At 53.9% G+C, this 24,408-nt stretch overlaps 2 protein-coding genes and 1 pseudogene across 2 annotated transcripts; 2 read left to right on the top strand and 1 right to left on the bottom strand.

The window, feature by feature from the left end:
* Window positions 1–1,666: 1,666 nt before the first annotated feature.
* Window positions 1,667–3,691, top strand: LOC104341904 (fibrinogen-like protein 1-like protein). Its single transcript, XM_086475113.1, has 3 exons — window positions 1,667–1,775; window positions 2,602–2,910; window positions 2,982–3,691. Exons 1-3 carry the CDS (start codon window positions 1,667–1,669, stop codon window positions 3,689–3,691), a joined length of 1,128 nt encoding a protein of 375 aa, XP_086331239.1.
* Window positions 3,692–5,629: 1,938 nt separating this feature from the next.
* LOC104342107 (fibrinogen-like protein 1-like protein) lies at window positions 5,630–6,714 on the bottom strand. The gene is given in 2 exon segments (XM_086475391.1): window positions 5,630–6,303; window positions 6,639–6,714. Coding segments are annotated over 2 exon segments (693 nt in total). The 5' UTR covers window positions 6,658–6,714.
* A 2,780-nt stretch (window positions 6,715–9,494) lies between these two features.
* On the top strand, window positions 9,495–14,496 carry LOC104345153 (fibrinogen-like protein 1-like protein pseudogene; annotated as a pseudogene).
* The last annotated feature ends 9,912 nt before the right edge of the window (window positions 14,497–24,408 follow it).

The following is a 24,408-nucleotide window of genomic DNA, read 5'->3' as shown; positions in this document are numbered from 1 at the left end:
ACAGGGTCACAGGCGGCAGCTCACTGACACACCTGGAGAATGGGACGGGACTAGCGGCGGCAGTGTCAGCCCCACTCCTCCCCTGGCACGGCACAGCTATAAATCTTGAGACTCAAAGCGTATCTACAGTAACTTTCCGAACTTGCAAGTGTCCCCGTGGAGTTGGCATGGGTGAGTGTGAGTCGGGAGGGGAGGGAGTAGGGCAGGGTGGGTTCCCCGGTCCGTGGACCCCCAGAAGCAGTGCTGACAGAGGCGGGGGGGGGCTGTTGAGAGCCTCCCCCCTGGCAGAGCCATCAGTTTGCTGCCACGGTTGGAGGACTTACCACAGAGGCAGGAGATGCCACAAAGCAGGGCAGACTCAAGGTCGGTGCTGCTTCTCCCAGGGCAAGGGAGAAGGTTTGAGAGGGACGTGCAAGTCGCTGGGTCTGCCCGACCCAGCTCAGGAGGGGTCGGGTGGGGGAAGAGGGAACCCACGTGCTGCTCTGTCCCAGGGACCGAGGAGCAGAGGAGGGTCAGGTCAGCTCTGGGTCACACTCGAGGGGCGCAGACCTGCTGGTTGTCCTGCAGACCCGGTCACCCCACGGCTCTGGCTGGTGGGACAGGGGCTCACCACACCTCACATCGCTGCGAGCGCGTCGGGAAGAGCTTCGGCGAGGCTCAGGGTCCAGGCAGAGCGAGTGCAGGTCTCTGCAGCCAGGGTCTGCCTGGGCTGCTGAAGTAAGGGCTGTGCTCGGGAGCGGGAGGGCAAAACCTGCGGAGGGAAGGGCAGAGTGGCCTTTCCCCAGGCAGGTGGGTCAGCGGGGACAGAAAAGGTGTTGAACAAAGGAAAACATCGCAGCAACTCACCTCCTCGGAATCCCAGCAGAGCAGGGGCAGGCTCAGAGCAAAGGATGGGTTCATGTCTAGCAGATAGTCACTGCGCTTTAGTTCTGGCCCAGCAGAGTCATAAATCTAAGCGTTAAAATATGTTAAAAATGCAAGATTGAATTTACTGGTGGATGAAAAGCGTGGGTTTCCAATTGCTATCAAGGGTCTATCGTTGTGGGGTGTTCGAAACAGAGGCACCGTTGGAAAAGTCCTGTTCCAGATGTTTCACAATCCAACGTTGCTGTAGCCCCCAGAGGTGCAGCTGTGATGCCATCTTTAAATGAATGTTGAGGTTTTAACCTTGGGATAACTATTATTATAATTAAATTGAACATCATCAGTATTTTTGAGTACAACTTGGATTTTTTTATTTGAGTTTTCCAGAGTGTAGTGGAAGGTCTGAAGAAAAACCATCTAGCTGTTTAGTGACCTAGAGGGGCAGAAAATATTTCCGCGAGGTTTCTGTTAAAGTTTGTGCTTAAAGATAAAACACTTTGGTCAGGTTTCTTCTGGTCTGCAAAGGACTCTCTTGGGATTGCTTGATTTTGCTCCCCAAATTTCCTGGGCACCTTGGGCTCTGGCCTGAAGCCTGGGGACAAGAAGGCATCTGGCTACAAGGTTCATGTCTGAAAGGCCACCCCGCGCTGCCCTTGCAGGTTTGGGGTGACTTACAGCTGTTTCACCTCGCTGCAGCTGGCTCCCCATTGCGTGTTTTACTCTGACAGTGGGATGCTCTGTTTGACTCTCGTCCTTTCCTCCTCCAGCTGTCCGGTGCGCTCCCCTCCTTCTCCTTGCCTGTATGTTGTCCCTGCCTGCCCCACATCTCACCAGGAGCACCCGAAGCCTCTCCCTCTCCAATCAATCTGTCTTGAATAACACTGTGTCTGCTCTGAACACGTTAGCGGATGGTAGGTACATGGAAGGTCTCCATCTCTGCCAGAAGGACACGGCTAGGATCACTTCAAAGCAGGCTGTCTTCCAACCCAGTGCTCCCCAAAAGCTGTCAGCAGAGCCCCAGCATCCCTCAAGAGAGACACATGCCCCAGCATGAGTCACCTGCCCCTCCTCGATGTCTGGTGGGTGCGGATACGGGACCTTGTAGGCACGGGCCTTTCTGCTCATGTGTAGGTGTGGAGAAGCCCAGAGGGTTTGCTCTGATCCCCTCCTGAAGCCAAGGCTGTCCCCCCTCACACATCCCCTGCCCCACTGGAGGTCGGTAGGGACAGTCAGCGGGAAGGATGCAGAAGAAAGGAAGGGTTCTCCTGCCACCAGCATCTCCAGCTATTTCGCTTGTCCCATGGCTAAGAACTAGGAAAGTGGTCTTCTCCTGTGAAATACCCTTGTCTGAGGGTACTTCACCAGACTGCACCATTCCCTACCTCACCCTCAGCCTCACTCCCAGGGTACTCACAGCCCCAGGAGGGTGAAGCACAGCTCCTGCAGTGGCGGGAGGGGATGGCTGATGTCCACTTGGCTGAGGGAACACTTGGCAAACCCGTGCCCAGTCTCTGAGGCCACAACACACCAAAAACAGCTGGAAAAGGAGACTTCAGAAGACAAAGACTCCTTTTCCAGCTGGGAGCACAACCAGAGGTGTGAAGGCCCTACATCTTACTGCCTGGGTGCCACTTCTTGAGCCAGAAAGCACCTCCTGATCTGTCCTCCAGCTTTCTTTGCTGATGTTCCCGCCGCCATTTCCAAGTCTTGTCCCTACTGTTGTTTTCTTTGTTCCAGGTCAGCTCCGGCTGGTGAACGGCTCCAGCAAGTGCTCCGGACGGGTGGAGGTTTGGTACCGCAATGAGTGGGGAACGGTGTGTGATGACAGCTGGGACATGAGAGATGCCTCTGTGGTGTGTAGGCAGCTCGGCTGCGGGGAGGCAGTGTCAGCCCCAAGCAATGCTTATTTCGGGAGTGGATCTGGGAATATCTGGCTGGATGACGTTAACTGCAACGGGGACGAGACGCTCCTCAGGGAGTGCTCGTCGCGGGCTTGGGGAGAGCACAACTGCAGGCACAGCGAGGACGCCGGCGTTGTGTGCTCAGGTGAGGATGGTGTTTGCACGATCCGTGCTCCTCAGGCCGTTCAGGTCTCGTTAACGTTTTTTGTCTTGCAGAACCAGCCACAGAAAGATCACGGGCTGCGCCTTGGTCTCGTGGCACAGGCTTTTGTCAAACCACCCTCTCTCCTGCCCCAGGTTGGCCCAAGGACTGCAGCGAGATCCCCGCTGGCAGCCCCAGCGGCGTCTACGTCATCCAGCCCACGGGACTGCACCCCATCGTGGTGTACTGCGAAATGAACGTGACGGACGGGGGCTGGACGGTCATCCAGAGGAACCAGCAGAGCACGGAGATCACCTGGGCCGAGTCCTGGAGCACCTACAAGTACGGCTTTGGGAACGTGCACACTGAGTACTGGCTGGGCACCGAGTACATCCATCAGATCTCCAACCAGAAGGTCTACCAGGTCAGGTTTGTCATCTGGGATGCCGCAAACAACGCCAAGTTTGCAGACTACAACATCTTCAACGTGGAAGATGAGTCCCAGGGCTACCGGCTGAGGCTGGGAGCGTACTCAGGGACAGCAGAGGATGCCATGGCCTCAAAGAGTCCCAGCACCACGCATGACAACATGAAGTTCTCCGCGAAAGATCTGGATCAGGACACTTCCAGCGGGAACTGTGCCTCCAGCAACGGGGGCGGGTGGTGGTACTCGGGGTGCTATTCTGTACGGCTGAACGTCAAGGGGGCCATAACGTGGGGCAGCCTGTGCAACGGGAACTGCAAAGCTTCTGCCATCCTCATCAAACCCATTACCTACTGCTAGGGCTCCGTCGCTGCCTCTCTGCAGCGGGCGTGGGGCTTCCCTCTTTGCTGGGGGGGAGCGGAGCGGGAGGCAGCAGGGCGCACCCTGGTCTGCCAAGCGATTTTTCTTTCACCTCTTTTGCAGATCTCTTCTGCTTCCCTTGCTGGGTTCTTCCCCTTTGAGCTGTTTTTATTTTAGTTGCTTTATAATCAGAATAAAACATTGCAAACTCTGTACTTCTGAAACATACCTTCTCTGGAGAATAAAATGTGCTTTAGAAACACAATGCCTGGAAAATGTCCTTATAAATAATTAGTCCCTTTCTTTTCAGGGTTTCTGTCATGCCCTCATTAGTTGGGGTGTGGGAAGGATAAAGGCTCCTTATTTCCTAGTAAATCTGAATTAACCCCACTTGCTGAAGATGTGGCCTTAACCTGGAGAGGTGCTCACTCATTCTGACTCTCAGTGCAGCGCTTGTTAAAACCTCTGGTAAAATCCTGTGTCTAAAAACGACACCTACAACCGGCAAATACCTGCTCCATGTCTCCAGCGTGTTTGGACTCATGGACTCATGCAGTGAGCAGCCGCTCTAGGACAGTGCCTGGTTTCTTCTGAAAAAAATCTGAGGGACTGCAGGGAAAATATCAAGTAGGGAATTAATTTTAATAAGACACAGCTGCATTTAAATAAAGAAACTGCGAGGTTTTGATGCTGGAGAAGCTTTGAGGAAGGACGGATAGCTCTGGGTCCTTGGCACAGCACGGCCGGCCCCAAGGGGCAGTTCAGTGCCTGCTGGGCACCACCCCGGCCACTGGCGGGGCAGGCTGGGCTCCTGCACAGGGCATCACCCAGCACTGCCACTGGTGCCCAGTCTCACATGCCTGTCCCAGCATGGTCCCACATGCCCGTCCCAGCACAGTCCCACCGCAGCACACTCACACCATTGCCGTGGGACGGGTTGTGCCAGCGTGGATCCAGCTCCCTGGGGAGGAGGTGCCGTCCCCGAGCCCTGGGTACTCCCTGACCTCCGGGCAAAACACAGGCCTGGGTCACTCATGGCCAGTGCTTTCTCATACTGGAACAGGTGACATAGGGTGGCTGGGACCTGCCAGGACCCACCCAGCCCAGGCTGAGCACCACGGGGCTGCCCCAAGACCCCGCTCACCCCGGGGCCCCCCCACCAACCTGGGGCCTTGAAGCATCACCCCCCAACACCCAGCCCTGGGCTGCCAAGGGACCCCAGGGATCACCCCAGGGATAGATCCCCCATGGCATGAACCCCCCCTCCTGGTGACTTGACACCCCTCAGGTTCACCCTGACACACACCCCCCCCAGCCCTTGCTGCAAGATGGGGCTGGGATTCCAGCTCCCCCAGCCATGGCGTGGAGCGGAGCAAGGAGTGGGTGAGTCTCAGGGGATGTAGCAAATGAGACACCCCCCAACCCGTCAACACGGCGCCCCCCAGCATCTTCCACCACCCCCAGGACCTTGACTCTGTGTATGTGTGTGTGTGGAAGGCAGACACAAGGCAGCAAAGTCTGGCTCCAGGGTTTATTGCAGCTGATCTCTCCCACCACGGGTAGCAGAGCTGTGAGGCGTACGGGGCCCGGGGAGGGAGCAGGGCCTGAGCAAAGCAGGGATACACCGATCGCACGGGGAAGGGGACTTGCACTGTCTCCCCCTCCCCAGCACAGGAGTGGGCGCACCCACCCCAAACCAGTGCCTGCGTCCCAGTGCCAGCCAGCACCCCGGCACTGGGCGAAGCTGCCCGCGTGCCCAGGGCTCCAGGTGATGGCTCCTGAGCCCCAGAGCCGCTGGGCTTCAGCTGGTGACGGTGCGGGAGCTGCGGGCGCGCACTGGGACTGGCACGGGGCTGCGGGCAGGCAGGGGAACGGGGCGCTGAGCTGGGGACGGCGGCACTCCCACAAACCCCCGGGAGGCTGGGCGCTGCGGCACGGTCAGCACACATCTGTGGGTTTGACCAGGATGAGGGAGGATGCGCAGTCGCCGCTTGAGCAGATTTCTGGCCAGAAGATGTACTTCTTGCCGTTGAGCAGGACGTTCTGGCACTTGTCGTACCACCAGCCCCCGTAGCTGTTGGCGCAGTTCCCGCTGTGCTGGTCCTGGTCCTTGTCAGCTGTGCTGAACTTCATGTTGTCGTGGATGCCCCCGTACCTGGAGTGATAGCTGGTCAGATAGTCCGTCCCGCTGCCCAGGAACCGGCCCAGCCTCAGCGGGTACCCACTAGCCTCGCTCTCCACGCTGAAGATGTCGTACTCGGCGTAATGGGTGACGTTGGCTTTATTCCGCACGATGAAGCGGACCTTGTAGATGCCCTGCTGCGTCAGCAGGTGCAGGTACTCGGTGCCCAGCCAGTGATCGCCCTGCACGTCCCCGAAGCCGTACTTGTAGGTGGTCCAGGACTCCTTCCATGTGATTTCGGTGGTGTAAGTGTTTCTCTGGACAACAGTCCAGCCCTTGCCTTCGGTGTCCATGTCGCACCACACCACCCGCGGGGGTGATCCTGCCGGCTGGATGACGTACACCCCGCTGGGGCTGGTCTGGTGAAGGTGGCTGCAGTCTGCGAGGAACCCTGCGGCAGCAGATCAAGCAAGAAATGAGGGACCTGCACCGGAGGATGTGCTGGCAGGTTACTGCGGGGCAGCTGTAGTGATGCTGCTGATGCTGGATCTCACTGGGCACTCTGCAACCAGTGGAACGTGTCGGGGACGCCTCTTATCTGCTGGTGATGAGAGGCCAGAATTGCCCCGCTTTGCGGCTCAGGTGTGAATGCAGAGACCCGCTGCCTCCCTGTGGCTGCCGGCATGGGGACACTTGCACCCAGCGCCTCGCAGCCTGGCTGCGCTCAGCGATGGGGAGCATGGCTGCACCCCAACTTGGCAGCTCGTCGACTGTGCCCCCGGCACCCGTACTCACCTCCCTGCGAGCTGGCCGCGTGTGCCAGGTTCAGACAGAGGAGAAGCATCCCCACCAGGGCGGGCAAGAGGACAAGGTCCTTGTGCAGCCAGCGTGTCCCAGCCTGGAGCCCTGGGGAGGAAAGTGCCCATCGCCATCAGGATCCCTGGGCAGCCCCCCCAGCCCCCAGGGGGACCAGGGAAGGCAGAGCCATGAGGTGCAGGCAGGAGCAGGGGGCTCCCGGGGTGGTGGGAGCCGCAGCTTCGGTGCAGGCTCTGGCGCTGCAGGGGTGAAGCAAGGTGAGAAATGGCTTTGTCACCCTCCTGGTCAGCCCCTTCCCTGCACCACGCAGCAACCTGCAGTCACATTTTCTCATGTTTCTCCTAAATGTCGGGGGGTTTTGGTTTTGTTTTTTTTTTTTTTTCTACAGATCTAGAGACAAAAGGATATTTTTATGGGAAAGAAGTAAATTTGTGTTAAGGGCGTTCAGAGCAGCTCGTTCAAAGCACTGCAGCTGAGTTTGGTGTATAAACCCTGGTGCTCCAGGTGCAGAGCACACAGTTCACAGGGATGCAGGAAACAACCCAGTGGCAGCAGCAGCAGAGAACTGCAAAGAAATGGCTGGGTGGAAAGGGGGAGGAGTGGGACAGACGCTGGACATTCTCATCAGCTCCTGCTCCCGCGGTCCCCCACTGCTGTCCCTTAGCTGGGTTTGCTACTTGCATCCCCCAGAGCTGCCAAGTGCTGCAGAAAAGGAGCCGTGAGGAAGAGCAGAACTCACCCATCGCTGCGGTGCTGCTGAGCGGATGCCAGGAGCTTGAGCAGTCAGTCCTGCTGCTCTCAACTCCATGCTGGCCTCCGTCCCTTTATACCTGGGCCTCTCCCTGTACACACCTCCTCTGGGTGAGGATCGCAGCTCCTTTGTTTGCACGGACAAAGTTAATCATTGCGTGCCCACCTGGTGGCTTCTCTTTGCTTAAGATTACGGGAAGACACCCTAGAGTTGTTTTTTTTTTCTGAGAAAAAAAAATAGAATGCTCCAAACTTCCCAGATGTGGGGCGTTTATCAATTGCAATATACTGGACCTGCCCAGGAGTTAATTCTTTCTGGGAATCTACCAACTGCTGCAGGGCAATAAAGGAGCTGAAGGAGAGGGGAAAGGCAAACAGAAGAGGAGGAGTGTGACCGCGAAGGATGCAGGGGAGATTTGTATCATCCAGAGATCAAAGAAGGTAAAACCTATGGGCAATGTTTTGTCAATGCTTACCAGCTCCCAGCATGTCACGACACTCCCGCGATGGCTGAAGGTCTTGGCCTCCTTCCCTGCAGAGACCTGGCAAGAAATCAGCCCCAGAGCTGGACGGCAAACACTTTTTTTTTTGCCCTGGACCCGAGGGCTGAAGGCAGCAGCCTTTCCTGGGGGCCATCCCTGACCCCTAGATACTTACAGCCACTCTGAGCCAAAATAGGCTGGGGGGGTGTGTCTATGCAGTACCCCTTCCCCTACGCTTCCCTTCCTTAGCCCATATGTCTTGGTGAGAAAAAACAGGCTCAGGAAGGCTCTGCTGACCTCCTGCTCTTCCCCACTGCGTGTGGGGTGGGCATCGCCCCAGCAGCCTGGGTGCTGTCCAGGAGTGCATCTCGAAGACCCTCGTGGGCAGCTCATCAAGCAGCGGGGACAGCTGTTGGGACCACATCTGTCAGGGGAGGTGTAACTGGTTTCACGCGTTACCGCAGGGTGTTTCGGCAAACCTTCAGGGCTGGGTTGCAGTCCCCTCCCTGTTCCCCTTCTTCTCTCAATCCCTCCTTTCAGACAGTGCCTTGGGAGGCAGCAGCAGGTCCTCACCCACCACCTGCCGGACCCGTGTTGTGGCAGTCCTGTTGGGCCAGTCGGTGCTCCCGTGTGTCACCAGCGGTGGGTCTATGTCTGACAGTACACCCTGTCTTCTAGAAGGTGATGCTCCCATCGGCAGCAGGTTCCCCCGGGGGAGTGAGGGCAGGGGAGAAGCGAGGGGGCGGATGCCTGTCTGCAACTGCACGGGAGGCTTGGTCCCCTCCTCTGCCTCTTCTCCTTTGCTCCATAATATCAGCCCCACTTGCCACCTCTGCGTGCCTCAGCTGGGCTCGCTGCTCCAAGGTTGCCCGTGCCCCATCGCCGCTCCTCCAAGGGCCGGCAGAGCGGGGAGGGCTCACCACGGGGTCCCCGCCGCAGGGACCTCTTTTACAGCCATCAAGGGAGGGTGGCAGGAGGCCCCGAAGGGTCAGAGCAGGCAGGGCCACTCCAGTGCTCACAGGCAGTGACAGACTGGGATGTCAGCCACAGCTGGCACCTCGGCTCTGGTGCTTGATGCCCTGGTGGGGTGTGAGGAGCCAGCCCTGCTCCTGCCCGGCTTGCAGGGGCTGGCTGAAAGGGCTGGGAAGACCCTGTTCGTCTTGTTGAAATTTGGCTGCCAGGAATCTATCCAAGACAAACGCTACAGCCCCAGGGGTATCTACCAAGGGAATTTGGGAAGCTCTTGGAAAAAGAAAGGTGCTTCATTAAAAGGAAACGGCTGAGGAGCAGTCTTGGATCAGGTCTAAGATACTCATTGCTGTCCAACAGCACGACAGATATTACTGCAACGTGGAGTTGGCAAGAATCCTTTTTTCTGTGAATACACGTTAAATTTGGAGCTGGTAATTTTACAAGGGGCTGGTGTAGGGCAGGGGAAGACGCGTCCTTTGGTGAAAAATGTCCCCCTTGCTGTACTGAAAGGAGAGTTGTTTCGTCTTGGAGTAACCCAGCGCAAGGGCTGGGCAAGGTGCAGCGAGGCGCTGGCACCGTGGCAGGGTGTGCTGGCGCTGGGACCTTCACCCCCACCTGCCGGTCTCCTGGAGGACAGCAGAGGTGGCAATGCCACCCGGGGATGCAGGCCCTGGGGATGATGGCAGCGTGGGGCCGAGCAGCCAGCACCAGCCTTGTGGCAGCACAGCCCGTGCAGGTCCCTGGAGGTGCGGCGGAGCATCCTGGGGCTGGTGCAGGGAGAGCAGCTGCTGGGATCAAACCAGCAATGAATACCTCACCGCAGTCCTAGACCGGTGTCCCTGAGCTATCAGCCAGCATCCCTGGGCTATGCCACTGCCCTCCTCAGCGCTCCCCTCCCATTCCTGTGCCATTTGCAAGGCTGACTGTTAAGAATTTATTCCACTTAACCCACAGCCACCTCGTTAATTGAGTCTGCAGCCAGCTCTGTGATGAGGAGAGCCACTCCCCACGTGACCCAGAGCTGTGAAGTCAGAGCTAAACCTTCCAGCAGACCCTCGGCTTCAGCGCCAGCCCCGGACCCCTCGTGAGGGCTGCGGGACCTGCCCCAACCAGCAGCAGCACCTCCACACGAGTGGCTGCCCCACAGGATGGGTTCACTGCTGGAGGGCTGGTACCTAGCCAAGCAGTTGCATTGCTTTGAGGTCCCTTTACTGCCCTGGTGTGCATGAGAACCAGGGTGCAGTGTCAGAGAGCGTGGCTCCCCCTCGGCTGATGCACCATACTAGGGTAGGCACACCCTCAAGGGTGTCTAACAGAGATCTCCAGCACAGCCCAGGTCTCAGGATGTCCCCACAGGGCTTGGCATCGAATCTCCTAAGCAGTACCAACCTCAAGAAGAATCCTTATCGAGGGCATTTGTCAGTCTGGTGGAATTCTGCACGAACATCAGGTGCTGTTTGCTGAGGTATCACAGAAGAGCAACAGCTGGTGCCTGAGCAGAGGGCAAACAAACCATAAATTTCCAGCCCCGATGACAACCGGAGGATGAGTGTTGTAGTTTGGGTCAGCTGGCCCCACCTCACCTGCCGAGCCCTATATAAGAGCAGGGTTGGCCGCCCTGCCACCAGGCCAAACCTGCTGTGTCCCGCTCCGCAGGGTCCCCGCAGAGACGGCATGGGTGAGTGTGGGATGGGGCGGGGTGGGAGGAGAGGAGAGGAGAGGAGAGGAGAGGAGAGGAGAGGAGAGGAGAGGAGAGGAGAGGAGAGGAGAGGAGAGGAGAGGAGAGGAGAGGAGAGGAGAGGAGAGGAGAGGAGAGGAGAGGAGAGGAGAGGAGAGGAGAGGAGAGGAGAGGAGAGGAGAGGAGAGGAGAGGAGAGGAGAGGAGAGGAGAGAGGAGATGGCACTGCTGCCCATGGCTGGGCATCCCTGCCTTCTCTGCCTGCCTGCAGCTCTGCTTTTCCCGCTGACCATTTCTGGCTTTGGGATGGTGGGATGACCCTATTCCTGCTGTACCACCCCAGGTATCTGTCACCTTCCTGTTCCTCGCGCTCTCCTCCGTTCCCGACCGCAGGCACAACCATCCTGCTCTGGGTGGTGTTGTAAAGGCAACATTTATTTAACTTATATTTGTCCCAGAGCCCAAAGAACACACACACACACACAAAAATTTGGAATGGAAGCTCATTAAGTCCTCCAGGGTACTGAAGCTGGGTGGACAAGCTGTAGACAGAAATCTATGGAGCTGGTCATGAGCAAACTGTTGGGGAATGTCCTGATCTGTTACGGTCCGGAGGAGTCAAACTGCTCAGGTTTTCAGCTGCTGGCAGAAACCATCCCTTAAAGCACAGAATGTCCTGGCCCAGATCTCAGCTGGGATGCACTGACCCGGCATGTCCCTGCAGGAGCCCTATTCGTGACACGTAGCAGGGGTCCGATGCCGGGTCAGCGCTGCTGGCTCCCTGCAGGATGCTCTCCTCCTGGTGTTTTCGGGCAGTGGGCAGCCTCCAGTCTCTGCACGATGCCCTGGTGGGAGGGAGCAGTTCTGGGACAATTAAATGAAGCCCCTGACTCTCAGGGTAACCATTGTGACCACAACAGCTCCTTCTTTCCAAGATCTCAGGTCCCTGCACCTTGTTTATCACTGCTGTAGTAGCTCCTGAGTCTCTTCAGGTAAGAGCAGTACCTATGAATCAGCGTGCCATCCTGCATTAGTAGATGTTCTTCTCAAGACATGCACACTGATCCTGGCTTAACATCTTGATTTTGGGGCCCAGAGCCTGTTGCTTTAGCTCAGACCACGGCCAAAGAGGATGACACTGCTCTTGGAAGCTGCAAATTTAGACCTGTAGGTTGTAGACAAAGAAATTGTTTCTCTCTGGGGATGTACCCCTTTGCGAAATACTTATTTTGGGAAATTGTTCTTTATACTTCTGCTGCTCAACAAAGCAAAAGCATAACTAATGTTGTGGATTTGTCTGCTCTGGAAGTTTGTTTTAACTTCTGCTGAATTCAGTTAGCCAATTCTCTTCCAGAGGGTTTGCATTTCCAGATTCACCATGTGTCTTATTTCTCCAGCTGCTCGTCACCCCAATCTTCTGTTCTTTGCCTCCGTGCTGACCCTGCTAGCCCCTCTTCTTGCTCTGCACATTGAAAACCTGGGAAGACTGCATGCGAAGTTGAATGAAATCACTAATCTCCACGCAGATGAGCCCCATCCTGGTATGTGTTTTCTCTCTTACATCCCTAAACCCTGTCCATCCAAACATTAGTAACCATTTCCTCTCTTCACAGAGAGGGGGATGTGGAAAATAATCTTGGGGAGGGGCAGTCACGCTCAGAAATAAAAGGAATCTGATCAAGTCTTCCTCCAAATTCAGATCTTAACCAGCCATCGTAAGATTTGGTAGTTCTTTGTTATTGGCAAGACTGTATGTAGCAGCTTCTTCTAGAGAGCTGTAGATATTCAAAGGAAGATCTTTTGCTGTTTATAGTCTACCTGTAGCCCTGAGACTTCACAGAAATTTTGTATAAGCGACCAAGCAAAATGCTTTCTGAAGCTTGCGCCTGGCTAAATGATACAAAAAACTTGCCACACCACTGACAGAGCTCGCACCGCCGGAGGCTCTCGGGGAATGCTGTCTTACAAAGATGGGTGCTGTGCCTTCCCTTTAAAGAGAGAGCATTGCTATCTTACATGCTTTGAGGTCCTTTTCTCTCCAAACGTTTCTGGAGCTTTTTATGAACTGGATGAACACAGGAATCCCTTCAGCCACCACTGAAAAGCAATGCAGGTTTACAGCACATCACTCAACAGTTTAATCTTGGTCTTAAACCACACACAGTCTGTTCCTTTCTTGATCCTTCTTCTCTAGCAGTATCTCTTTGTACTCAGCACTACTACTTGGATGTGCAGTCCGCTCCATGCAGCGCTGTAAACCCCTAATGCGCAGTGGACCAAATAGGCAGCTGCTCAACGACATTGCAGTGTTACCCTTCCTAGTTTAACTCCTTTAAAGAGTTTACAACCAAAAACTACCGTACAGAAATTAAAACGAACCCAGTGGCATTGCTGAAGTGCCCTACCAAAAAGTCAGTGCTGGAAACAACAGCCTGTGGAGGCTGGAGTTACCTCTGTGCTGTGGCACGGGGCTGCTCATCTCACTCTTTCTGTTTTTCCCGATGCCCATGAAGACGGAGAGGACGCACGGCAGATCAGAGCCAGTGACCCTCAGCAGCCAGAGCACCGCAGTAAGTGCCCCCGCCACCCCGCAGGGAAGAGGGAGAGGTGTAGGCGAGGAAGGTCCGACAGCAGTGGGTGGGCAACAGCCCTGGGGATAACCTGGCTCAGCAGCCGGGGGCAAGACTCAATGTGCTCCTCCACAGCCCATGCCAAGGCCGCTCAGACGTCGCTCGTTACTCGTGATAGCTTCGCACTGAACCGTGCCTTGCAAGAGCCCAAGGGACTTTGCAACCGTTACTCACGTGCCACGAGTCCCCTCCTCTGCTGTGAAGCTCTGCACGGGGCCAGCAGGGGATGTGCCTCCCGAGCAACGCTGGCTGGGGTTTCACAGCTGCCCGTGGGGTCCAATGCCAGGGGAATGAGGTTTTCTCCTTCCCAACCCCAGGGATGCAGTGTATGCCAGGGTTGCAGGAACAGCTCACTGGATCGTTTAAGCTTCTGCTTAGCTCTGTAAGAAGAGCCCTCGTCAAGCCAAGCTTGGACCCCTATATCGTTATGAGGGAGGAGAAACATCTGAACATTGGGAAAGGCTGAGGAAACAGGAGCCTGGGCCAGATGGAGAAGCAAATTCTATGCTTATAGCTTCAAAATACAGGCATAGTCTCTTAACCACTGTATTCCCCTTACAGAGGGTTTCTACTTTCACGCTTAGAGAAAGAAACACAACGGCAGACTTTTTGCTACCCTGGCAAAATCCCACATATGCCTAGTTTCTAGAAATCCCTCTCACAGGGCCAGACGAGCAATTGGGGTGTTGCTGTGGCTGTTGGTCCTCCATGTTCTCTCCTGCCCCAGGTTGGCCCAAGGACTGCAGCGAGATCTCCGCTGGCAGCCCCAGCGGCGTCTACGTCATCCAACCCATGGGTCTGCACCTCATCGTGGTGTACTGCGAAATGAACGTGACGGACGGGGGCTGGACGGTCATCCAGAGGAACCAGCAGAGCACGGAGATCACCTGGGCCGAGTCCTGGAGCACCTACAAGTACGGCTTTGGGAACGTGCAAACCGAGTACTGGCTGGGCACCGAGTACATCCATCAGATCTCCAACCAGAAGGTCTACCAGGTCAGGTTTGTCGTCTGGGATGCCGCAAACAACGCCAAGTTTGCAGACTACAACCTCTTCAGCGTGGAAGATGAGTCCCAGGGCTACCGACTGAGGCTGGGAGCGTACTCAGGGACAGCAGAGGATGCCATGGCCTCAAAGAGTCCCAGCACCATGCACGACAACATGAAGTTCTCCGCGAAAGATCTGGATCAGGACACTTCCAGCGGGAACTGTGCCTCCAGCAACGGGGGCGGGTGGTGGTACTCGGCGTGCTATTCTGTACGGCTGAACGTCAAGGGGGCCATAACGTGGGGCAGCCTGTGCAACGGGAACTGCAAAGCTTCTGCCATCCTCATCAAACCAGCCGCCTACTGCTAGTTGCATTTTCATTTCCTTTCTGTCTGACCTGAGGCTAATTCTGGCTCTGCAAAGAGATGGAAAAAGGTACAACATGTCATGGCCAAACCTAGTGTCCTAGGGTGTCTTTGCTGAGGTTGGTCATATCCTAGCTACTGAAGAAAATAAGGCATTTTCCACTTCTTCTCCCTCCTCTAAATTCCCTCTACTCCTCAACTGTGCCTTTATCTGTTCAGATACTTTTAATTATGTTCATAATCAGAACAGTGCCTTGCAAAATCTGGAGATTCCAGATCTGTAGTGTGCTTCCTATAAAACGTGAAACGGGCAACCCAGTGGACCTATATGGCTTTGTAAATTAATTTACATTCTTAACTTCAGGCAAACTGCCTAATTTTCACTTGCAGAAGATCTTGCTCAAGATATTAATGTGCACAGTCCAATTCCCACCTTCTACTTTTCAGGCTTAATAGTTGTTAAATATTCTAATAAATCTGTATTCAAACAACTGTCTCAATTGCAAAAGTCTATTCCAAAGCTTTGAAGTGCTCACAGAGGTTAATGCATTAGAAGGTTTCCACCACTGAAGCTCAGCTTTCCTGTAGGACAGGCATTTGGGACTGCAGGGCAAAAGCGACGCGTAAATAGAAGTTGAAATCCTGCGTGCAGACTTCTGCCTTTGCACACAGCAGTTTTGCGTAAGCATAGGAAATGTCAAAACGTTTTCACTGATCTCGGCAGCAGTGAGGTTTTGGGTTTGTGGTCCATGAAATGCGCATCCCGCAGCGCCGTGGGGAGTCCATCTCCTGAGCCAGGGCCACGATGACTTCCAAGAGATGACAGCACGGAGGGAAGGCACCATCCTGCCTTTGCTATTTTGAAATTGGAAAGAGATTTCAAAGTGCAGTAAAATTTCCGTGTGGCAGGACCTCCTGGCTCCTTCAGTCCACCCCTCTGGCATCGCCAGGGCTGCTCCTCACTGCCGTAGCAGCCAGTGTCATGGTTTGCGGGTGGGCACCGTTGCTGACCGCAGGGCGACTTCCACAGCCTCCACCTGCAGAGAGGGGAAGCAGGATGAGTCCATTGGTGCCCTGGCGTTCCCCTGGCAGGAGGGTGTGACCTGGAAGCCCTCAAGCCCAAGGTGAGCGAGGGAAACGACCCGACCTCAAAACCGTCTGCGTGACCCCGCCTTCCCGTGCCTGGCTTTCTAACAGCACCCCCAAAACACCGCCTGGTCTTCTCAAGAGCTGAAGCACACGAACGGCTGCTGGTTTCACACAGCCAGGCTTGACAAAGAAAGGCTGCAGGCTTAGCACGGTTCATGGACAACTAACGTGTCCCGGGAAAGGTGATATATGTGAAGTATTTCGTGTCTTTAGGGATTTTAAGACTGTGCGTGAAAGGTCTCGTTTGTGAAGGAGGGACTCAGGTCTGAGCCGAGTGAGGGAGCATGGGAAGGGATCAGAAGAGCTCTGGCACGACCTCTCAGCAGGTAAGTGAACAGACCAACATTTGCATCGATGAATGTCAGGGCTCAACGTCGCAGCTCAGAAAATGCAGAAGTCTTCAAGCAGGATCTATCATCTCTGCCAGGGTCAATCCTTCGGTCACACTGGTTACATCATTGGCTGTCAACCTACCGATGCAAAACAGCATTTCCCCCCAAAATAATGGCTTTACATTTTTCTTGAAAGGATCAATATATTCCCTTCTTTGAGGGAAGAAGCACGTCAGCAGATGCCATCCATCTCAGCTTCCAGCCACCATGGCATTAGGGTGCTAAAAACGCCTGCAGCAGCACGCGAATGTTAGCGTGTCTTTGGCTCAGTGAGGTGAGATCTGCCTTCCTCGTAAACGGGGAAAGGTAGGCTAGCAAACAAAAACGGGTGAAAACAAATCTTTTATTGTCTTGTTATGCTTGTGTGCGATTTTTTGACACTATGGTTTTACTGGGTCTGCGTGTCTGCTTTTTAAAGCGGTATTTCTCTCCCTGCCTCCTACCACCTCCTGTTCCAGCCCCCTTTGCAGTGAGTCATGAGGTGCATGACAGGCAAGAGGAGGCAGCTGCCAGCTCAGATCGAAGCCTATACTCAGTGTAGGAGATAATAACTTAAATAAAATGTTCTCAGCTGTCAAACTTGGGAATTTCTTCTTGCATTTGGAAATCTTTTTTTTGGCTAACTCTCTTGCTTTAAGATGGGTTTGGAGATGTGTGATTAAAGTGACCCTCTGCTAGTGCCCTCCCCGCCGGGACCTGAGGGATGTGTAACCCGCCGTGCCCTGCTGGTATGGTGGAAGGCAGCAGGGAGGCAGCAGCACCCACCTGCACTTTGTTCCCACCAGCCCGTTCCCCTTCCACCACGGGAAGGAACATACTGCCGGGTATCCCGTCCTTGCGGTGAGTCACAGAATCACAGAACGGTGGGGGCTGGAAGGGACCTCAGGAGATCATCTAGTCCAACCCCCCTGCTAAAGCTATTTCACCTAGAGCAGGTCGAAAAGTCCCTTTTGTGCCATGTCCTCTCATTACCCCTAAGCAGTGTGACTTTTGTCAAGTGATACCTTGCTTTTTCTGCAAACTCTATGGCTGATGCGCGCCCTAGGGTCTCTTCTGCTCTCTCCGGAGAGGTTCGGACAGCTTGTGCTGTAGTGACCCTCTCCAGCACGGTCCTCCTTCTGGGCAAGCAAGCTAGCACCAATCACCATCACGAAATGCACTTAAAATGCAAAGGCAACGTGAAAATAAGTGATTCGAGAAATCTAGAATCTCATTGCTTACACTTTTCCTGGTCCCCAGAGGGTGCTCTTGCCCCAGGGTTTGCCAGGCAGCTTCCAGCGTAGAAGGAAGTGCTGCAGCAAGGAGAGCTCAGAAATATTGCCTGAGGAGTCCAGCTGCAGGCTGCAATTTTCTCTTCCATGTTCCTTGCTCCATCCTAGTGCTGCAGGGAATGCCGAGAGCCCGTCAGCACCGGCTGTACAGACTGTGAGCAAGGCCGTCTAAGGAAGAAAGCAGCAGGAATCTCATTGCATGGATATACAGCAGAAAATTTCTTTCCAGGCAGAGGGAATACAATCAGCTCTCTCTGAACTAGGGTTTCCCAACCTTTTCCAGAGGATTTAATTATTTGGGATGCCACCACCTCTTTTGGAGAAGAAGCTGGTATTCTACCTCCCCAAAAGATTTGGCTGCTTTCCTTTAGCTGTTACCTTGTGATCTGACCCACTTCCACTTGGCACTTCCCCTCCCTGCGAGCGCACCCTTGGCCCTGGTTCCTCCCGAGGCCACATGGGGTGATGTCTGCGCGGAGAGGAGCTCTTGGCACCCGGCCGAGCAGAGGGAGGCACAGCGCGGTTTGATGCAGATGCCTCACACCCCGCGTCTGCCTGCCCCTGCCATGGTGCTCTTGCACACAGGGACTCCATCCCTGGGGTCTCCTCGTCACGGGCTTGCGGGAACACCCAGCCTCCTGCCGTGGCTGCTCGGTTTTCTTTGTGCCTGCCTGCTTGCTGGGGAGCAGAGAGGTGTTTCTAGTTCCTAAATTGGCTTTTCGGGGGTTGTCCCTCCTTAATTTCACAGCAACCCGGGCAAATCCTGCCCAGATCAATAAATCCTGCCCCGTGGGCACCCACACGCACAGGGCAAGCAAAGGCTGGCCCCGTCTTACAGGCGGAGGAAGCAGAGAAGCGATGCCCTGTGGGCGCGATACGGCAGCAGCGCCACGATTGGGGCTGTCACAGCTGTGACTAGTGGCAGTCCTCCCCAGCTGGCCTCGCTTGCAGGGGAGAGAGAGCTTCCAGCAGCAGTTGGAGACAGAAACAGGGCCAGATCCCCACGGGGAGTCACACGTCTTCGCATCTTAAAAGTCAAAGCAACCAGTGATTCTGACAAAGCTGCTCTCCTCTGCCTGCTAGTTCTCCTTCAGGCCATATTTCACTTTCACTGCTCCTAATCACAAGCTCTATGTTTCTAGCAGGAGTGCCGTGCTTCACCTGACCCTATGGCCATGCATTGCCCGAGCTGTCCCCGCAGCCCTTTCTGGTCATGGGAGGTCACCTTCTCACGTACCCGGTACTTGGCGACACCAAAGGAGAGCTTGTTTTGGCACCTGGACCCTTCAGTGACTTTGGAGAGTGTCATAAGATTAGAGCCTTAAATCTGACCCCGTAACACGGCACCGAGCCAACAGGCTGCAGTCTAGGTGGCAAAACTGCACCAGTACCTCCTGCTGCCTCTTCCTCCAACCTCTGCTGGCTGAGCTCTGGGACGATAATGGCTCCTGGGGTAGTTGTGGATGTTTTCTTGATGACAGAAAATTCTAAGAAACAGGAAACAACAGGCACGTTGTATCTGGTCCTGAGCCATTTGGGGTGTGCGCAGCGATCTGGAGATCCAGCCTTCCCGAATGAGTATTTTTCACAGCAAGACTGCAGACGATCATACCATCGTGATGCTGGAGGTTGCCATCACTTGGGGGTCCTCAGGCTCCGAGGTGGGGCTGTATCTCAGTAACACCTTTGTCAGGATTTCCCTCCTGCCACCACCTTGGCCTCTGTCCTGGGTTGGCTGGGGCAGAATCCCAGCCCAGCCATGCCGGGCAGGACGTGAGCAGTTTCGAGTCAGCCAGGGCAGCTGACCTGAGTGAGCTGCAGGTGTAGCCACTGCCATAACTTCATGGTCGTTATAAAGGGGGAAGGTTTGCTGAGGAGAGGGGAGTTCTGGCTGGGGTTCTTCCTGCTCCTGAGGACTGTGAGGGCTGGGCATTCCAGGCTGAGTATAGCTTTATATACTTTATTGGTTTTGCTGTTTCACTAAATCTGTCCTTGCTTTGACCTTTGGATCTCTTCTCCTACTCCCTTTCTCAGTTGGGAAGGGGTCATTGGGTGGTAGAATAACTGCTATAGTTTAGCCCCAGGTACGGGCTAAATGTAGATAACTTCACACAGCAGCACTGAGGAGGGTTTGGGCGGTCCCCGGAATTAAGGGATGGCCATGCTGGCTCCTGGTGAAGAGCCTCAGCTCCAGAGGGAAGTGGGTACAGTGGGTCCACAGCAAGAGATTTCAGTCTCTTCCTCTAATCTTCAACTGCTGTGATGAAGAAGAGACAGTGACCCCGTGGGAAACTTGGCAAGACCACCAGCATGGCACCATCTCCTTCACCCACCCCTGCAAAGCAAGAACCACGGCAGATACTGCTAGCTGGACTGCATCCGTGTTTCACGTGCCAGCACCCTGCAGTCCATTCCTTTAGCTTTAATCCAGTCCTCTCTGGTCACAACTTGGTGTCTGGGATGGAGCCTGCCTACAGGAATTTCATCCACTTCCTGATGGAAAATGTGGACCTTGGAATTGTCTTCTAGGAAATGTGCTGAGCTCGCAGAAGCAGAGATGATGGGGTTCAGGAACACAGATCCTAGGCTATCTTCTGCTACTACTGTGTTGGGAAGGGGGATGGGGGAGCAGTTTGCTGGCAGGGAGAGGCAGTCAAATCAGGAGATGGAGGAGTGCCTTGATGGTTGTCCCAGGCATCCACCTCTCTTCAGTGAGGCAGTGAAGGGTGGGAGAAGCTCTGAAGGACCACAGCCTTCACAGCACTGTTACTTGTTCGTGTCCTGGGCAAGGTGGAGGGCAGGCTGCATATCTTCTACAGGGAAGAAGAGAATGATAGAAGATGACTTTTTTTAGTGGATTTCTTATGTATCTGCTGCCAAATAAGGAAAGTGCAAAGACTTTCTCTGAAGATTCTTGCATGGGCCTCCATGGTCAGCACAGACGGTTATGGCAAGCTGGAGATGTGCCTCACCCTGAGGGCCCAAAGGTCTTGTCCTGTGCTGACTCACTCAGCAACAGGAGCCTCAGTGTCCTGAGTGCCCATGAGTCGGCCTTTCTTTATACACACGGAGTGTGTGGACCATGAGTTTTAATAGTCCGTGTCTTCCACCCTTTTAACTCCTTGTTGAGTCCATTTAGACTTCTGGTTTCAGGACATCCTGAGATGAACTAACTGGCCGTTCTTTTGCCTGGTGCCCCTATCAATCCATCTCTTTTCTAACATGGACAGTCCTGATCTTGCAGATCTTCCCACCTCTGATGACCCAGCATCCTCATCCCTGTGACCTTTTTCAGTTCTTCTACATCTTTTCTGAGCCAGGCACCACAACCATGCACAGCCGTGAGCACCCTTTGCTTTGCACAATGGCAAGTGATGTTTTCTGCTGAAAGCCCATTCCTTTCCTTGCAATTTCTGAAGCCTTTTTACTTTTTACTTGCTCCTGAACCTTCAGCTGATAGTTTCAGAGAATTGCCTACAAGTACCATCAGATCTGCCTCTTGAATGGAATGGCTAATTTAAGAGTCCACCACTGCTTACAGTTAGAGAGGTGCTTTACTTTATCCTTACCGACGTTGAATTTCATTTGCCATTTTATCACCCACTCACTCTGCAGCCTGAAATCCTTCTGCAGCTTTCTCCAGCCACCATTAGATATGACTGTTCTGAACTATTTTCTCCACTAGAGAATGTTGTCACCATGCTACATACTGCCTCTTCTCCGTCAGTTACGTATGTGCTGAAAAATCCAGCCCCAGTAGAAACGCTTGTAGTCTCCAATAGGCAATCTCTCTGCATTGTGAAAATTTACCAATTAGTCTTATCTTTGCTTCCCAGGTTTGCAAGCTATTTGATCTGTTACAGCTCAGTGTCTTTGAAAACTCCGATAGATCTTAAAAGCTTTTTTGGGTTACGTTCTATTGATCAGATCACTGTTGTCCACATACACTGCCTCTTCTTCCAACAACTGTAACATGTTTCTGAGACACAACTTTCCTCTAAAAAGCTGTGACTCTTCCTCAAGTCATTGCACTTATCCACAAGTTCCCATAAATTCCATGTTTATTACAACTTCTACCTCTTCACTAGGTGCAGAAATGAGATTTCTAATGCTGAGGATCCTTAGATGAGTGACAGAGCCTTTCAAAACCAGATGCTACCTGTGCTGTCTCCATTCCCTTGGCGGGCAAGTAACCGGTCACAGCCTGCTGTCAGAGGATCAGAAGTGTCCTAGTGGAGTTTGGTGAGGGGTCCTGAGCGATGGTCTCTGGAGCCAGAGGTCTGGAACCGCTCATCTGATGGATGAGGTCCGTGACTTCTTTGCATTGACTTCTCAATTTTCATTCCTGCCACCAGCCCCACAAGGGCTCAGAGGTGGAATCCCACTGCACTGCTGCTCCTGTGGCACGGCAGGCTCCCCACCGCCAGCACAACGGTGGATTCATTCAGTGCTCCTCCCTGCCCTCAGCGTCCCTGGTGCATCTTCTACAGAGCCTACAGATGCTCTGGCAGAATTTCCACTTCTGATGGCTGTGAATAAGGATTTAATATTGGTTTTTGTCTTTCTCAAATTACTTGGTAAAATTATTTTTGGCCTGCTTTTTGTGATTTATTTTTTTTTACATTCCACTTGCTGAAATTCATAATGCTTTCTATTTTTCTTGTTCTTTGAAGGTGATTTCCACCTTTTGAATGGCATCCAATAGTCTCCTCTCCTGTTTGATGTCCCTACTGGCTCTTCTGACCCTCTTAGACCATCTGGCTGTGGTTAAGCTGATTATATTTATTCCAGACCTTCACCACAGTGTCTGTAAATGCCTCCCTACACTTTACCCTTTTGCCTGCTCCTTTTAACCTCCTTTTAACAAGCTCTCGGTGGATGCTGCCTGCTATTTCTACCCATACAGTTTCTCTGGTTTCCCTGAACATGAGATACTCAGGCCACCAGCTTTGCTGCTTGGCCAATAATAAAGCCTTCACAATCTATTTCTCCTCTCTACCTCATTCCTGGTAGCAATGCTAGCAGTTTCAGTCCTAGTCTTTTTTTTTTTTTTTTTAAGATTTTGACTTTTTAGGACTTCAAAGGGTTCCCCACCTTGAGGGACTAAGCTGGGAGCTGTGTGCTCCTCTGTTATCTGTTAAATACCCTTCAGATTTGAGTCCAACCCATCCCCATCCGTCACTGTTGTGACTGCACATGTCAGCATCCCAGCTCTGTCTGGGTCAAACGGAGATCTCTGTGCTTGTGCAGGTCCCAGCTTCTGCAGGTACTAATAAACCCAACCTCTCTGTCCCACCACCGTTCTTCTCCCAGACGCAGAGGCTGTTTCTCCCTGCCTCTGTGCGTGGTGCTGGGATCACTTTGGACAATTGCTAACCTCCCCTGTGCACATTTTGGGACACTTTTGGGACATCCACCTTGCGTTGCACTCAGGACCACAACTCCCGTGCTGCACGCTCTCTGAGACTGCATTGCATCCATAGGGCTGTACCTGGCGTGGCACATCTTGGGATCCAAACAGCCAATTACAAAATCTCTCAGTACTGCAGCCTGCCTGGTCCTGTGTGGGACCCCTGCTCTCATCCGCCATCTGCTGGGGAAGGCTCCCCTGTGGGATCCATCACCCCCTTCCCCAGACTGAGTGCCCATTGCCTGTGAGACTTCCCTCTTCTGCAGCGCAACAGCTGCTGGACCCCAGGGATGAGGGAGTTACAATGTCCCTAAAAGCCTCACTGATGTATTTCTGTGCTTCCCTCGGACATACCTCGTCCTGGAGGGCCAAAGTCTGCCTGCAGTTGGTGAGCAGATGGCAAATGATTCTGGGCAAAAACCTGGAAAGTGCCTTTTGCGCAGCATGGCCCGGCACAGAGGAGTGCTCCCAGAAAGCCCACGTAGCTGTGATATCTTTGTTTCACTTGTGGCTTGCTGAATTCCTAGTTTCCCAGGACACCCACATGCCCATTATTGCTTTAAAAGGTCTGCAGGCAGTACTTCTAAAATTACTGCTCTCTCCAGCTTCTTGACAGGCAGCTTGGGACAGGCTGACATGGTTGTGATGAATCACAGAGGGGAGAAGAAGAGAGGTCTGGAGCAAAGCAGATCTGGCTGAAAAATGAAGAAATAGTTTCTAAGCGAGGTTTGCACCAGTCGGTGTGGAAACCATCCAAACCAGCTATTTGTGCATATTCTTCCAGTTCTAAAAAATACCTTGGATGGTGGCTCATTCCTCTGGAGCATCAGCAGGACCCACCTCTGTCATATGGAGGGAGCTCTGCTCCACCTGCAAGCTGGGTTAAAGTTCAGATGCCTGCGGCCATCTACGTTAGCTTTATGCCACTGTTTATCCCATGTTTTCATCAGAGGTGCCTAAAAGCTGCGCCTGGGTGCTCCCCAGGCATGTGCTTGTGCCCAGTTGTGGAGCTGGGGAAGAAGCTGCCAGAAACTAGAGAGAAAAAAAAAAAAAAAGTGATTTAAGCCTGAAATCACATCCACTTTGTCCCTCTGTGGCTCTGGTCAGTGAGGAGATGCTTGTGACAGGTCTGGCTGGCGTGGCACATGCTGAGCCTTGGCAAGAGCTCTCGGTATTTATCAAAGATCAGCTGGTGCGGAGCAGGGGAGGGGACTGGCACACCAAACCCTGCCTGCATCTCTCAGGACACCTCAGAGGGGAAGGTTATCCATCTTAAGGACTTCATGACTGCAAGGTGTGTAAATCCCACCGCACCCGAGCTCATCGTTGTCCTCTCTTGCATCCAGCGTTCGCATCCCCTCTCCTGCTGGGTCACACCTCAGGGCAGGCTTTTGCCTGGGCTGTTTCTCAGCTCGGCGCACGGCTCAGTGACTCGGCGTGCTTTGTGCTGAGCTGGGTGCCCGTTGCTATAATTTTACCTGTTTGTGTCCCTTAATCCATATTTGTTCCCTTGGAAGTGCAGGGAGATACATTAGGGCAGAGGCGCTGGGTAAATACCACCCGCTCCTCTCCCTGCCAGCGCGCCGGGAGCAGCGATTAACCCTGGGTAAACACAACCGACTGCCAGCGAATCTGTGGCCGCTGGCGAGAGGGACGCAGGGGGACCCACAGTTGCTCCTCCCCGGGTTTGCAGG

This window comes from Leptosomus discolor, chromosome 18 (assembly GCF_034619465.1).
Source record: "Leptosomus discolor isolate bLepDis1 chromosome 18, bLepDis1.hap2, whole genome shotgun sequence".
NCBI lineage: Eukaryota > Metazoa > Chordata > Aves > Leptosomiformes > Leptosomidae > Leptosomus > Leptosomus discolor.
Note: the sequence above shows the minus strand (reverse complement) of the source record. Positions and strands in the feature narration are given on the sequence as shown.

Coding starts and splice junctions, on each gene's coding strand:
- LOC104341904 (XM_086475113.1), top strand. CDS start 1,667: ATGTTGTCCCTGCCTGCCCCACATCTCACCAGGAGCACCCGAAGCCTC. Junction 1,776..2,601: donor TCTGAACACGTTAGCGGATG/GTAGGTACATGG, acceptor TCTTTGTTCCAG/GTCAGCTCCGGCTGGTGAAC. Junction 2,911..2,981: donor CGCCGGCGTTGTGTGCTCAG/GTGAGGATGGTG, acceptor TTTGTCTTGCAG/AACCAGCCACAGAAAGATCA.